Source organism: Engraulis encrasicolus, chromosome 10 (assembly GCF_034702125.1).
Source record: "Engraulis encrasicolus isolate BLACKSEA-1 chromosome 10, IST_EnEncr_1.0, whole genome shotgun sequence".
In the NCBI taxonomy this organism is placed as follows: Eukaryota; Metazoa; Chordata; class Actinopteri; order Clupeiformes; family Engraulidae; genus Engraulis; species Engraulis encrasicolus.
Window position 1 is genome coordinate 46789143 of NC_085866.1, and position 15000 is coordinate 46804142.

The window sequence follows — 15000 nt, forward strand, 5'->3', positions numbered from 1 at the left end:
TGCATATGGTAACACTTTCTCTCCATAGGCAGATACTTGGCCACATTATTATCTCCTATAAGGCGTGTGTGTGTGTGTGTGTGTGTGTGTGTGTGTGTGTACACATTACAACCTCCATCCACACATCATTCCGAGCAATTCACATCCACTACATATCTCAAGTGTATACTTCCTCATGAACTCAAGAGTATGCCGGCGTGCTGAAGTGTCATGTCTTGTTAAGCTATGAACAGCTCCGGAGTAATCGAATGCTTCTACAGGGAATGGTTCACAAAAGCATGTGGGGTCAACACGGTCTGTCCGTCCGTCCGTCCGTCCCCCTCCCCCTCCCCTGTTGCACTTGTGTCTGCTGGCTCTCACAGAACCAACACTCCCCCCCCTCCCTCCCAGCCCATGACCTCCAGAAACAGAGCATATGGCCAAGACAGACTCCTTAAATCACTGGAGCTTTTACAGTGACATGGCGACTTGAAACAACGAGGATGAGGGTCGTCCCCCGAGTTTCAGCAACAATGTTTCTGTTTATTCTTCATCCCCTCGTCCTGCTCTACCTCTCTTCATCTCCTCTACCATTCTCTCTCTCTCCATCACGCATCCCTTCTTCCTGTTTCTATTCCTTCTTCCCTCTCTCTCCCTCGCCACCCCTTTCTCCCTCCACCTCCTGCTTTGCCTTTTCTTCTTCTTTCTATCTTTATCCTCCATCAATATCCCTTCTTCTTTCCCCTCTTCCTGCTCTACCTCTCTTCATCTCCTTTAATATTCTCTCTCTCTCTCTCATCCCTTCTTCCTGTTTCTATACCTTCCTCCCTCCTTTCTTCTTCTTTCTATCTTTATCCTCCATCAATATCCCTCCTTCTTTAATTTTTATGTGGCCCCCGCCGCATCCCTCCATCCCTGTTGTGGGGCCTCACCAGGTTGCTTATCTCCGACATCTGGCTTTTGTGGGTCTCCCTCTTCTCGATGTGATGCACGTTGCTGTCCTCTAGAGGGGGCTTCTGAGTGCTCGGCTGCTGGAGCTGCAACAGAGAGGAGAAAAAACAATCAGAAAACAGACAAATCAGTCGATCAGCTTTTTTTGTTCTTGAGTGTGTTAATATACACCAATATGATTTAAACCCCAGCTCCAGACGAGGGTGAACGACATCCCTACAGGAAACAACAGCGGTTAAAAACATCATGACCTTCTATAAAGGCTATGCGCTTAAAATGATAAAATCCACCATTGCTTCTGATTTACTAACTGACTAAACAAAATGGAAACATTACAGGGCTGAGAAGAGGACAAAAAACACTTAAAACGCCAATAATGAAAAGAAGATGAGCGTAAACCGTTGCCACCCATTCCGTAAATAAACACAACAACCCACTGACCTCGTGAACCCTACACCCATTAAAATCAGCAGAGCTAATAAAGTCCTTACTGGCAGCGAGGAAGACCTCACTCACACCCGGGACTGGACTGGGTCCCAAAAAATAACCAACCCGGGCATTTTTTCGTCTTCAAAGTAGTGCCTCACACATTACATACACGATCCTGCTTTACTCAGTCCACTCGCTAGATCAGTGGCTCTCAACCTTTTGCGAAAAAACGGCCCCTTTACCCAATCATAAGCCTCCCAATGACACCTTGCCATCATCATGAGCCAGCCAACGCCCCCTTTTGTATTAAAACAAGGCCGACAGGCGGACAACAGATGCGTCCCTCTATGCCAGTTCCAACTATGCCATCCCCCCCCCCCCAAACGCCCCCCTGGCCTCCTCCTAGCCTGTCAACGCCCCCCGAGGATGTACTTTTTGTTTATTGGTCATCATGGACACTCCAAATATTGTGGCAGGCAGCAAGGCAGCAAAATGGCGAGACATGGCTTTATTTTTTGCAGTTTAGGGTATAATAAGCTTATCATCATTATTGGATTTGGAAAAGAACCATAGGCTATGATTTGAAATTTCACATAGCCTAGATGAAGTGAACATTACAAATTACCAGACATTTATTAGGCCTAACAACCTTTAGTATCACGCCATTTCAGCAGTATGTGCATGTGGGAAAGAATCTAAACATCGACAAATAATAAATAAATAAAACCGTTTGGGTGAATCATGCGCTTATGGACTTTTTTTTTCAATACCAGCTTCACCGTCAAGGCACAAAGCAGTGAAACTCAATTACCCAGAATGCTGCACGTGAGCTCTCTACCCGGGTGGTGATTCTGGAAAACAAACATGGCGGCAACTCGCTTTACTACCTTAATAATGTGTTAATCCGACGCTAGATTTCTTAACTGATGAAAATCGAAGGCAGAAATCAACATTGTAGTGTCTAAATATGAGGTCGATTGGTCTATTTGTGGCGTACATCACGATCGGCTGAGTTGTTGGCCTCACGTTTGTCAGTTAGCCTGTGGCTAGGCTACTTTTCGCCAACGTTAGCATCCGGTTAGAAAGGCTATGCTTGCACGCATTCGCTCCGGTCCAAAATGGCAAGTCTGCCGCCTTGTGGCCACATGAAGGAACAATTGAAAGAATGCGTTTCAGACACAATTGAAGGAATGCGTTTCAGACGGACGGACGGACGGACGGACGGACGGACAGACAGACCCTCTTATAGAGATGCTGGGACGCATCTAAAAAGGAAATAGACTAAAGCCTCCCCCCATTAGCAACTGGGTCCCCCCCACCCCACTCCCAGCTGCTTCCTTCTCAACACCTCCCGAAGACTCCCTAGTGCCCCCTGGGGGGGCTGTAGAGGCCCTGTTGAGAAACACTAGTCTATATTGATGATGGACCAATGGGCTGCCTCCTCTAAAACAGTCCCTAAGAAAGAAAATAAACACTCAAAACCGTCAGCCCCCACTGGGAAAATGCCCTGTATGCCAGATGACCAGTCCAGCCCTGCTCACGCCAGTGTGAAATGCCCCATCTGTGTCATCTGTCCCTTACCACCAGGGCTCCAGACGCTCCCTGATAAAAACACTCACACAAACAGACAGCAGTGCCACCGCCCCGGCCCGGCCCCAAACAGGGAGTAGCTCCATGCATAGCACGGCAAGCAGCAGCAACTGGTGTGTACCGTCTGCCCTTGGGACAGATGCTGCAGTGGCATTTTAAAGAGCACGACAGTGCATGCACACGAAGGCCCTATATATAACTTATATGCACGCGTTGCACACACGTAGATGCACACATACACGAGCACACACACCTAACTCTCCCTCTCACACACACGCAGACGCAAGCGCAGACAGACGCACACACGCATACACCTAACTCTCCCTCTCCCTCCATCTTTTACTCAAAAGTTGAGTACTCTATTGGGGTATTGGGGACACGGAAGGCACATTTTTATCTCACTGCTGACCTACATTGACAATGTGTTTCCAGAGAATCCCAGTAATCTGCAGAAGGCGCAGGCCTTTCAAACCGTTCAACCAAAGCAGAAACCTGGACAACCTTCAGCCACTACAACCTAACACAACTTCAATCACCTCCTTCACTGTTGGTCTCTGGAACTGCCAGTCAGCTGTCAACAAAGCGGACTTTATCTCTGCTTATGCTAGTAGTCTCTCTGTTGACCTGTTGGCACTAACAGAAACCTGGTTGAAGCCTGAAAACACAGCCACTCCAGCAGCACTCTCAGCTAACTACTCATTTTCACACACCAGTCGGCTAAAGAAAAGAGGAGGCGGAACAGGGATCCTTATCAACAAGCATTGGAGCTATGCCCCCCTGCTGCCTGCCAACAACTACAGCTGCCTGGAATACCATGCAATCAAAGTCACAGCCCCAATCAAGGTGTCTGTACTTGTGATCTACCGTCCCCCAGGAACACTGGGCGACTTTATTGACGAATTGGATACGCTGATCTCCTCCATCACGGACCTAGGCGGCCCCCTACTTGTCCTCGGTGACTTCAACATACATCTAGAGAAGCCGTACGCCACAGACTTCAAGGCCCTGATGAACTCATTTGACATTCAACTAGCCAGCTGCCCCCCGACACACAAGAGTGGTAACCAGCTCGACCTGATCATGACTAAGGACTGCCAAGCGGACAACATCAAGGTAACACCAATGCATGTTTCAGACCACTTTTTCCTCCATTTCACCACCTCCCTACCCGACCCTACACCCACCCCCCCTCCCTTGGTCACATATAGGCGGAATCTACGCAACCTGTCACGCACTAACTTTTCATCAGTGGTGGCAGATGCCTTGCCCTCAGCAAGCGTGCTCTCCTCACTCGATGTTGACACTGCTACAGATTCGCTCAGCTCCACACTGACCTCCTGCCTCGACAACCTGTGCCCACTAGTCACTAAACCTGCAAGACCTTCACAACCACGACCATGGCTGACGGAGACCATCCGAGCTCTACGTACCACCCTCAGAGCGGCAGAAAGGAAATGGCGCAAAACCCGCAACCCATCTGACCTCGAAAAACTTAGATCTCTACTAGCCTCCTTCTCCGCCTCTGTAACAGCTGCCAAGACAACCTACTACAACGACAAGATCAGCAACACTACAGACCCACGTAAGTTGTTTTCTACATTCAAGTCACTGCTCAACCCTCCCCCCCCTCCTGCGCCCACAGACCTGAACCCAGACAACTTTGCCACCTTCTTCATGGAAAAGACGGCAAATATTAGCAAGCAATTCTGTGAGACGCCCTCCCGCCCAGAAGACACCCCCCTGGAAAACAAGGCGACTCCTGCAACACTTCATGAATTCACTCTGCTCTCTGAAGAAGACGTTTCCAAACTCATCACAAGAAGCCGTCCTACTACCTGCCTACTAGACCCAGTGCCCACGAACCTTCTTCAAGACATTGCCCAAACAGTGGTCCCAGCAATCACATCCATCATGAACTCCTCACTCTCCTCCGGCACTGTCCCCTCCGCCTTCAAACAAGCAAGGGTGACACCACTACTGAAGAAGCCTACACTGAACCCTGCTCATGTCGAAAACTACAGACCTGTCTCACTGCTTCCCTTCCTATCCAAGACGCTAGAAAGGGCAGTTGCAAAGCAGGTCACCAACTTCCTAAACCAGAACGGATTACTGGACCCAAAACAATCTGGTTTCAGAAGTGGACATTCAACTGAAACTGCGTTACTCTCAGTGACTGAAGCTCTAAGGACTGCAAGAACGGAAGGATTATCTTCAGTCCTCATACTACTAGACCTGTCTGCAGCCTTTGACACAGTCAACCACAAGATCCTCCTGAGGATACTCACAGCCATGGGAATCACAGGCGTTGTCCACTCATGGTTCAACTCCTACCTCTCTGGACGCACCTTCAGTGTGTCATGGCAAGGGAAGCTGTCTACGACTCACACCCTCTCCACAGGTGTACCCCAAGGATCAGTGCTGGGACCCCTTCTGTTTGCAATATACACCTCCTCCCTGGGACGTGTCATTCAAACACATGGGTTCTCCTACCACTGCTATGCTGATGACACCCAGATGTACCTGTCGTTCCGTCCAGAGGACACCACGGTTTCGGAACGCATCTCTGCCTGCCTCACCGATTTGTCAACATGGATGAAGGACCACCACCTACAGCTGAACCTGGCCAAGACAGAGCTCCTGGTGATCCCAGCTAAAGACTCGCTCAGTCACAACATCAACCTCAAGATAGGCTCCACCATCGTGACCCCAAACAAAGTCGCCAAAAACCTTGGCGTCATGATTGATGATGAGCTGTCATGCTCCAACTACATCAACTCGGTCACCCGGACCTGTCGACTCCAGATGTCCAACGTAAGAAATATCAGACCTGTGCTAACACAATATTCTACACAACGACTGGTCCAGGCCACGGTCCTGTCCCGCGTTGACTACTGCAACTCACTCATGACAGGTCTACCTGCTTGTGCGCTAAAGCCTCTGCAGATGATCCAGAATGCGGTGGCACGGTTGATATTCAATCAACCCAAAAGGACCCATGTTACTCCTCTATTTATTGAGTTGCACTGGTTACCGATCGCCGCCCGGATCAAGCACAAGGCATTGACCCTTGCCTACAAAACCATCACAGGAACGGCCCCAGCTTATCTGAAGGACCTACTAACGCCTTACGTTGGAAGAGAACTGCGCTCATCCAGCACAAGCCGTCTGGCTCTGCCATCCAGTCGCTCTAGGTACTCCCAGTCAAGATTGTTCTCAGTTGTGGTACCCAAGTGGTGGAACAGTCTCCCAGAGGCAGCAAGACTAAGCACATCTCTTGCAGCCTTCAAGAAACAACTAAAGACATTCCTCTTTCGAGAGAATCTATTAGACTAATGCTTGAACTGGCCTTGCCCCAGGGCAGACTCCTGACATGATGTTTAGTTTAGTTTAGTTTGTGTGTGTGTGTGTGTTTGTACTCGTTATTTACTCTTTATGAAAAAAAAAGAAAAAAGAAAAAAACTAACCCTCTTTGCAACTGCACTTGTTGTTCTGTATATGTCCTGTGCACTTTGTATTTGCTTGTGATGTTGGCTTGATTATGTCCTCTTTTGAAAGTCGCTTTGGTTATAAAGCGTCTGCCAAATGCAATGTAATGTAATGTAATGTAATGTAATGGATCCATGGTTCACACCATTATACAGAAGGCAGCAAAATGCAATAATCTTTAACCCTTTGTATCTCACACTCACTGACTCTCACTCACTCCCTGCCACACACACACAGGCATTAGTGCTTGGGGCATGTACGGAGAAGCTGAAAGCCCAACTGGGAAACTCCAACTCCCATTGTCATTGTGACACAGCACTCCACAGCACACAAGTGTTCACTGCACACAACCAAATTGCATTTATGTCTCACCCGTGCAAGGGGGCAGCCCTTCAATGGCGCCCGAAAGGGAGCAGTGCGGCGGGACAGTACCATGCTCACGGTACCTCAGTCATGGAGGAGGATGGGGGAGAGCACTGGTTGATCACTCCCCCCACCAACCTGGAGGGTCGGGAGTCCAACCGGCAACCTTTGGGCTACAAGTCTGACGCTCTAACCACTTACCCATGACTGCCCTGTAGCTCTGTGGTCTGTTAAGGTACTGTAACTTGTCTATGGTCTACCAGTGCTCATCAGCCAGAGGTTTATAGTCAGTCTGTGTTGAGGGCAGTGCAGTGGAGCATGGCAGAGGATGACCCTCAGCCACACCAAGATGAGAGCACACGCGAGCTGGATCAAACAGCAACCCATAACCATGGGTGGGGTTGAGTTCAGTTGGGCTGGGAAGATGAAGAGGAACAGCAGATGGGTGGGCTGCTGTTGTGCACATGTTTGTGTTACTTGTGCTGTGTGCGTGCGTGTGTGCGTGTGTGTGTGTGGGTATGCAAGTGCGTGTGGTTTGTGTGTTGTGCACATGTCTGTGTTATTTGTGCGGTGTGTGCATGGTTTTGTCTGTGTGTAAGTGTGCACATGTGTGTATGTGTGTATGTGTGTGTGTGTATGTGTGTGTACAGTACATCTGAGGTAAAGCAAGTCTGTTAATCACTACTACGTAAATTAGAGTATGTGGACAATCTTCAGGGAGCTGCTTCTCTGAAGTGTGCAAGTCCAGACTTCCCAAGCTCTCCTAATCTGACCTTGTGTGTGTGTGCGTGTGTGTCAGTGTGTGTGTGTGTGTGTGTCAGTGTGTGTGTGTGTGTGTGTGTGTGTGTGTGTGTGTGTGTGTCAGTGTGTGTGTGTCAGTGTGTGTGTGTGTGTGTGTGTGTGTGTGTGTGTGTGTGTGTGTGTGTGTGTGTGTGTGTGTGTGTGTGTGTGTGTGTGTGTGTGTGTGTGTGTGTGTGTGTGTGTACGCTAATGAGTGAGTATGTGAGATAGAATGCAAATATGTCTTGGGCTTATGCGGGCACATGTGTTTGGGTATAAGCAGAGAAGACTGTTTCTGGTTAAATGTGGTGGTATTGAAGAATGGCTTTATGCTACTTCTGCACATGTCAGCAAGCGCACTGTAAATGTTTGAGAAGAAAACCAACTGCCAAAGTTACAAAAATACAAGAGGAGGAACAGACCTAATAATTACAAAATCAATGGGGCTTCACGCACTACACAAATCACAACCACGCAGAGTTGTTTCAACCAGATTGATGTGATATTTTTAACCTAGAGGACTTTTATGCCTTACATAACCCATACGACAAGATGACAGGTCTTCGAAGATTCCAATTCTGGATGCACAACATGACAAACAACATCTGCTTCACAGACACGTGCAAAAAACAAACCGGCCAAAAACAACACACACCGGCCAATCTTCACAGATTTATGTTAATGAATCTCTAAAAATAATTTCGTTTTTGTCTCTTGCTTCACTGTCCTGCAGTTCTACAAACACAAAGGGAAACACATGCAAATGGACCCGAAGTGCCACGTCCTCCTTATTGATGCATTTTTTTTCCTGTCATGATTTTGCTTTGACGGCCGTCAATTTTTTTAAAGAACTTGTGCACCATTGTGGTCCAATGGCGAACTTTTCGGAATCGCAAAGTAAGACTCCACTTCCTTGTAAGAGAGGCCCATGTGTTCACCTCCTCAAAGTTAATCCCTTATGTAAGAAATAGGTGTTATAAATGAGCTGTTAGCAGAAAGGCAATGACCAAATCGTGATGTATTGCAGCCCTGTCCACTGTCATAGTGGTGTAGTCCTATGGTCACTATGGTGGAACAGCGTGCGTTCAGGGGCCTAGATTTACTTTTGAAACCAGTCAATCTGTATATTGAGGGGAAAAAGAACCCAAACCTAATTCCCTAAAAAGTAGAGTGTGTCAAGCAATCCTCCTTCAACCTTCACCCTGAGCTCCTCTCACCACCGCCCCTGCTGTAGGCCTATGCCTCGCCCTCTAGCTCACCTTGAGGTGGTTTGGGTTGACGGTGCGGTTGGTGGTGCAGTTCAGAGGGCCCTCGGTGATGACCTCCAGCGGGTACATGAACTGGTGGGTCTGCAGACGCATGGGGCAGTGCAACTTCAACGCTGTGTGGCTGATCCTGCTGGGCCCGTTATTCACCAACTAGAGAGAGAGAGAGAGAGAGAGAGAGATAGAGAGAGAGAGAGAGAGAGAGAGAGAGAGAGAGAGAGAGAGAGAGAGAGAGAGAGAGAGAAAGAAAGAAAGAAAGAAAGAAAGAAAGAAAGAAAGAAAGAAAGAAAAAAAGAAAATGAATTTGACAACACACCAGTGACACAGTATACATTACAGAGGATATGACATTGCTTTGGCTCACAGTAATACGCAGTATCATAACAACAAAAAGGGACAAGTGAGGATACTTCTCTTCTCCATCTGTTAAAACAATACAACCTTGCAGAAGGGCATTGTTGTAGACATTCCTAAATTTAGAAGTACAATTTACAAGTACCAACTCACTCCCTCCCTGCACAACCCAACTCACCTCAACTGAACTATAAACCAATTCTATGACTCAAATAAACATTTAAAAAGTCTCTAATCCTTAATTTTAAGGTTGGGATGATGATCCTGCACACCCTCCCACCTCCAGCGCAGCAGAGGTGACTCACCCTGCTGAGCTATTTAAAGGCCCTGAGCGCCTCGATGAGGTAATGTGGCCGCATGCGGGCTCTATGAGGTGCACAGGGTTCAAGTCCCTGGGAGACACTCATTTCACAATAATAAAAAACACACCAGATCCCTCCCCTGTGGGTAATGATGAAGCTACCACCCACACACACATCCACCACCCACCAACACCCAAACCATTGGTTCCCAAACTGGGGGACGGGACCTCTAGGGTGGTCCGAGTGGTACTTGCAGGGGATGTTGCGGAGAGAAGGGACTGTGTGCATAAAACCTTGAGCATATAAGGGGGGCGCTGTGGCGCAGTGCACTCAAGGCGGGTTATGCTTCCTACTTGCGCCACAGAGTGAGCTTGTCGCAGCCATGATGCAGTTAATTTTGGTTTATGCCCTGTTTTGAAGCACGGTCTGCGTGATGTCATTCCACGCTCAAACTGCCTTCAATACAAAGAGTAACCTAGACGTGTCGGTTGTTTTTTTGGCTCCACAGACTCGACGATAATGAAAATGAAACATTACATCTTTATATCACGTGCATGTTTGATCGCACTGGCAGCCACCGTGGTAGTTTGGAACAAAGAAGTGGCTCATTTGTCGAGGACGAAGCGGAATGTTTCCTCGACCTCGGAACCACTGTTCAACTGTCCAAATAACTTCAGCGTGGTAACTTGCAAGCGCACGTGCAGTCTTTGGTTCGGGTAAATAAATCAAACGACAAAGCACGGGCAACTTATTTAATGAAGAGCTCACAGTCCGTAGACCGACGAAGGTTAGAACAAGGAAGTAGCTCTCGACTCGAGGACAGAGCAGGCTGGTCGAGAGGACCAATCAGAGACCTATTTTCGCCCTTTCACGCCATCGCTCCCTGCGTCGAGACACAATTTTGGGGAGGTGCCCCTGAGTACCTGCGTGATGGGGGGGGCTTCACTCCGTTAACTGCGCGGCTCACTGCATCACGACGCAGGGACGCTGATCTCGAGGCATAAACCACCCTTAAGCCCCCCACATTTGGGCTTGCATGGCCCACGGGGACCCCAGTTTGAGTCTGGCTGGGGTCATTTCCCGATCCCACCCCGTCTCTCTGTCCCACTCGCTTCCTGTCACAATCTCAGACTGTCCTATCAAATAAAGCCATAAATTAAACAAAAAAAACCTTGAGCATATGCGCTCTTATGACATAGCCTTACCATTCCACCAAAGCTACTCTAACAACAACCTTTAAACCATCTCTGGCTCCACCACCCACATAACACCCACCACCCACTAGTAGTTCCCCCTTCCTTAGGGGGTCTCCATGCCGCTCGAGTTACCTCATAGACATGGCTGACCTCTGGGCCCACATCCTCCTCCACCTCCAGCTTCTTGGTCACCTTCCAGGCGGTTGGTGGGAAGTAGATCTTGTCAGGTCGCGACACCCTGAAATAAAAACAACATGGGGGAGAGTTTTATAGATAGATAGATAGATAGATAGATAGATAGATAGATAGATAGATAGATAGATAGATAGATAGATAGATAGATAGATAGATAGATAGATAGATAGATAGATAGATAGACAGACAGAGTAAAATGAGGAGAAAGGAAAGAAGTATGAGGAGCGGAGAAAGAGGAAGATTAGTAGAGTGAGTATGAATGAATGAGAGGGTAAAATGACTGAAGTGGGAGTTAGTTAAGGAAAGAACAAGTGAGTCATCAACCAGGAGTGGAGATGGAGGAGTGGCGTGGAGGGGAGATGAGAAGCAGGGGAAAATGAGGAGAATTATTTTCCCCGGAAGTGTGTTCCAGAGCAGTCACGTCCTTGTGTGTAGTAGGGAACACCCGACCCTTCCTCCTGACCCAGCCGGTCACCAGAGGGTTCCTCCCAATGAACTCACCCCTGGAGGATCACATCGGACTGGACCACCACGTCCAGCTTAAACGGCACCATCTCGCTGTGGGAGTTGTTCTCGTTCTTACTGTGGTCGGGAAGACACATAGTGGAAGAAAAAACGAGAGAGAAAATGAGAAAAAAACGAGAGAAGTAAGGAAAGATGACACATCAGGTTTAAGTCATGGAATACAAATGCATCGCAGCTGGTCTCCAAAGTGTCCACCGTCCATATGTTATTACGTCATGGAGTGGACACATGATCATTATTAGGACTCAGCTCTGTAATGAGGGGCTTGTGCGTTTGCGTGTGTTTGGATGACTTGGGGCTGGGCCTACCTGCGGATCTGAGCGTCAAACTGCACCACCTTGCGCGTGTCCTTGAGCCGGGGGATAGTGAAACGCAGACCAGCCCACAGCTATAGAGGGAGGGAGAGAGAGAGAGAGAGAGAGAGAGAGAGAGAGAGAGAGAGAGAGAGAGAGAGAGAGAGAGATGGTAAAGATCAAGAGAGAAAGAGAAAAAGAGAGAGAGAGGTAAGAAAGGGTGGGAAAGAGGAAGGGAAGCAAGGAGAGAGAGAGAGAGAGAGAGAGAGAGAGAGAGAGAGAGAGAGAGAGAGAGAGAGAGAGAGAGAGAGAGAGAGAGAGAGAGAGAGAGAGAGATGGTAAAGATCAAGAGAGAAAGAGAAAAAGAGAGAGAGAGGTAAGAAAGGGTGGGAAAGAGGAAGGGAAGCAAGGAGAGAGAGAGAGAGAGAGAGAAAGAGAGAGAGACAGAGAGAGAGAGAGATAGAGACAGAGAGGAAGGAAGAGAGAGGGCAAGGAAGTGAGAAATAGAGACAGATAAAGACAAACAAACAGATCAGGAATAAGAACTTTTTACTGTACACTGCAGCTGCGGTGCTTACAGACAGATACATCCACATCAACACTTCTTCCATTCGGAAGTGGACCTCTGGCCTGAGGATGTTCTCTTCTGGCTCCCAGTAAACAGGCCCCCGCCCTTTCACTTGGCTCTGCCTTGCAGCTGCGCTACACCTGGGAAAAGCACAGTACACTACAACCGCCTGCCTGGTGTGTCTCTGTCTGCTGGCCTCCCCCCTCCTTGTTTTCAAATGTCAGCCTACTTTAAACTCCTCCAAAAACCACATATGCACACACACATGCAGACTCATTATAACACTCCGATGCAAATGGGTCTGCCTACATTTTTAATTGTGTGTGGAGTTGTGTGTGGTGGATGGCGTGTGTGGGGTTGGTTTATGTGGGGTTGGTGTCGGTGTTTGTGTGCGTGCATGCGTGCGTGCGTGCGTGCGTGCGTGCGTGTGTGAGAGCATGCGGGTGGGTGGATGCACATTCCTTCATAAAACGAGGACCGCTTATAGACAATTAGGCCTCTTTTCACACAACGACTGAAATTATCCATTATGTTCTCCGAATTTAATTATGCCAAGGCTCTCAGCAGCACAGCAGTCTGATGGAGACAAATCTCCGCTGTTAGCCTACTGGTACGTGCACATGATTCCTGACCGTGAGAGCAGGGTTGCCAGATGAGGCTGATGATTTCCAGCCCAAAAAATGCTCAAAACCCACCTGGAAGCACTAAATCCCGCTATATTCTATAGATTTCTATGGCCAAAAAATTGGGCAGGTTTTCTGCTTAATGCCATTTTTACCCGCAGACAGCCATTCTAAGCACCCCAATTGGGCGGGAAACCGCCCAATCTGGCAACACTGACCGTGAGCAGTCTGGAGGAAGAGAAGGGGCCTGGGTTTGTGTGGGGAGGTGCCAGGACAGAGTCTTTGAGTCTTTTAGTGTGTTTGGCCATGAACTCAAGAGTCAAGTTCGGGTTCCATTGAGCCACGTCTGGGAGCTACTGTTCAGTCGGAGCGGGGAGTGGGAGCTGGAAATCTGGGACTGCTGGAAGGCTGCAGCCACCCACCTCAACCCAATTTACAGCCTTCCTCCACAGACGCATTTAAAAACCACAAGCCTCGGCAGCTCCACTGTGGGTCATTATGTGTTTGTAGACCCCCTAAAACACACTCCACACACATGGTATTGGTGCTCAATATATACACATATGCACACAAACACATAGAGACACACACATGCGCGCACGCACACGCACGCACACATGACAAGGACACACATGCACAGTCACAAAGTGACACACACAATAAACGCAGGCACATACATAGCCTGACGACAGCAGGGGAGCAGAAGCGTAGTGGGACCGACTGCTCCATATAGCCACTTCCCCCCAGGCCCAGATGGGACTTCCTGTCCACCACTGAATCCCGACCCACATATGGAAAGAGGCTACAAGCTTCCTGCCCAGGCTTTTAGCTAGCGAGTGCTCCCTTCGGGCTGGCCACAATCAGGGCCGTTTGAAGGTATTTTGGGGGCCCTAGGCAAAGAGGCCTGGCCCCCTTCTCTTCAAAAAGAGATTTTGATAGCAGCATCATTGGACTTCAGTCACTCAATTTAAGGAGATGCTGACACACTTGCAAAGTTGCCGTCAATTAAAATACAAGTACAGTACCAATCACTACCAGGGGGCCTTCTTTCGGCTGGGGGCCCTGAACAATCACCTAGTTTGCTTGCCTAGTTGTAACAGGCCTGGCCACAATCAGGCAGGGCATGTATGGCGACAAGAGGAGTTTGTTCCCGAGCTACTCCTCTCCAACTCCTCTGTGCCATATCGACTCCATTTCCTGCGTGGATCCCTGCCTGCCTGCATCCATAAAACCAGACGGCGCGGACAAATGCTTGTTGTGTGTGTGTGGTTACCAACTGGCAGAAGCAGAACTGAGTGCCTACTTGTTATACACAGCCCACTAACCCCTCTCCTCTCTTTAAATGCATAATAGCTTTTCATTCACTCTCGTTTCCCCTGCTGGTATCCTAACTTGGTTTTCAGTTTCTCAGATTAAGTTCCATGTTACAGCCACTTTTTCCAAAATGGTTTTGTCACCAAACCAAAGCATCTGATTTTTGTCTTCCATCAGAGATTTTTTTTTCTCCACAGAGCCTAGAAATGCTGAGTGGTCATTGCCTTGAGGAAAACGGTATAAATATTAAAGGAATCACCATCACAGCAGTATAAATGGCTTTCGCATCAGGCAAAATACAAACCAGTTGCCAGGACTACACAAGTGGTCTGTAGTGCACTGCGTTATCCTGGGCCACCGCTGAGATAGTGGTGCGCCTGACTGCTGCTCTCTGTACACCACCACCAGGGGCAGACATCCCGGGTTTAGACAGTCAAATTCCTGCCATATACTGTATTTATTACAGTAAGTTGATGAAAACCTTGTCAATTCCCTCAGGCCAATAGGCATCAGAGGTGAAACAGCATATACTGTAGTAGTAGGGCAGGCAAAATGAATATATGGTAGGACTTCAACTTTTTTAAACCAGTTTTTCCCGGCTCTGTTCAAGGCTGCTACTTACATTGGTGCCAGACTTCATGGGGTTGCCCAGGTCACAGCTGAGGTAGCGGGTCTGATTCTCTGTCTCATAGCTACAGGTCAGCTGGGCCAGGCTCTGGAGAGAGAAACAGAGATAGAGAGATAGAGAGAGAGAGAGAGAGAGAGAGAGAGAGAGAGAGAGAGAGAG

General features: G+C 48.4%; 1 protein-coding gene across 1 annotated transcript in view; it reads right to left on the reverse strand.

Moving 5' to 3' along the window:
* itga5 (integrin, alpha 5 (fibronectin receptor, alpha polypeptide)) overlaps window positions 1-15000 on the reverse strand; it is an 87649-nt gene that overhangs the window by 10608 nt on the left and 62041 nt on the right. The window contains exons 21-26 of the mRNA XM_063209050.1: window positions 14836-14928; window positions 11724-11803; window positions 11392-11472; window positions 10828-10933; window positions 8838-8996; window positions 912-1016 (exon numbers count right to left, since the gene is read on the reverse strand). Coding sequence (XP_063065120.1) covers window positions 912-1016; window positions 8838-8996; window positions 10828-10933; window positions 11392-11472; window positions 11724-11803; window positions 14836-14928 — 624 coding nt within the window. The remainder of the gene's footprint in view (window positions 1-911; window positions 1017-8837; window positions 8997-10827; window positions 10934-11391; window positions 11473-11723; window positions 11804-14835; window positions 14929-15000) is intronic.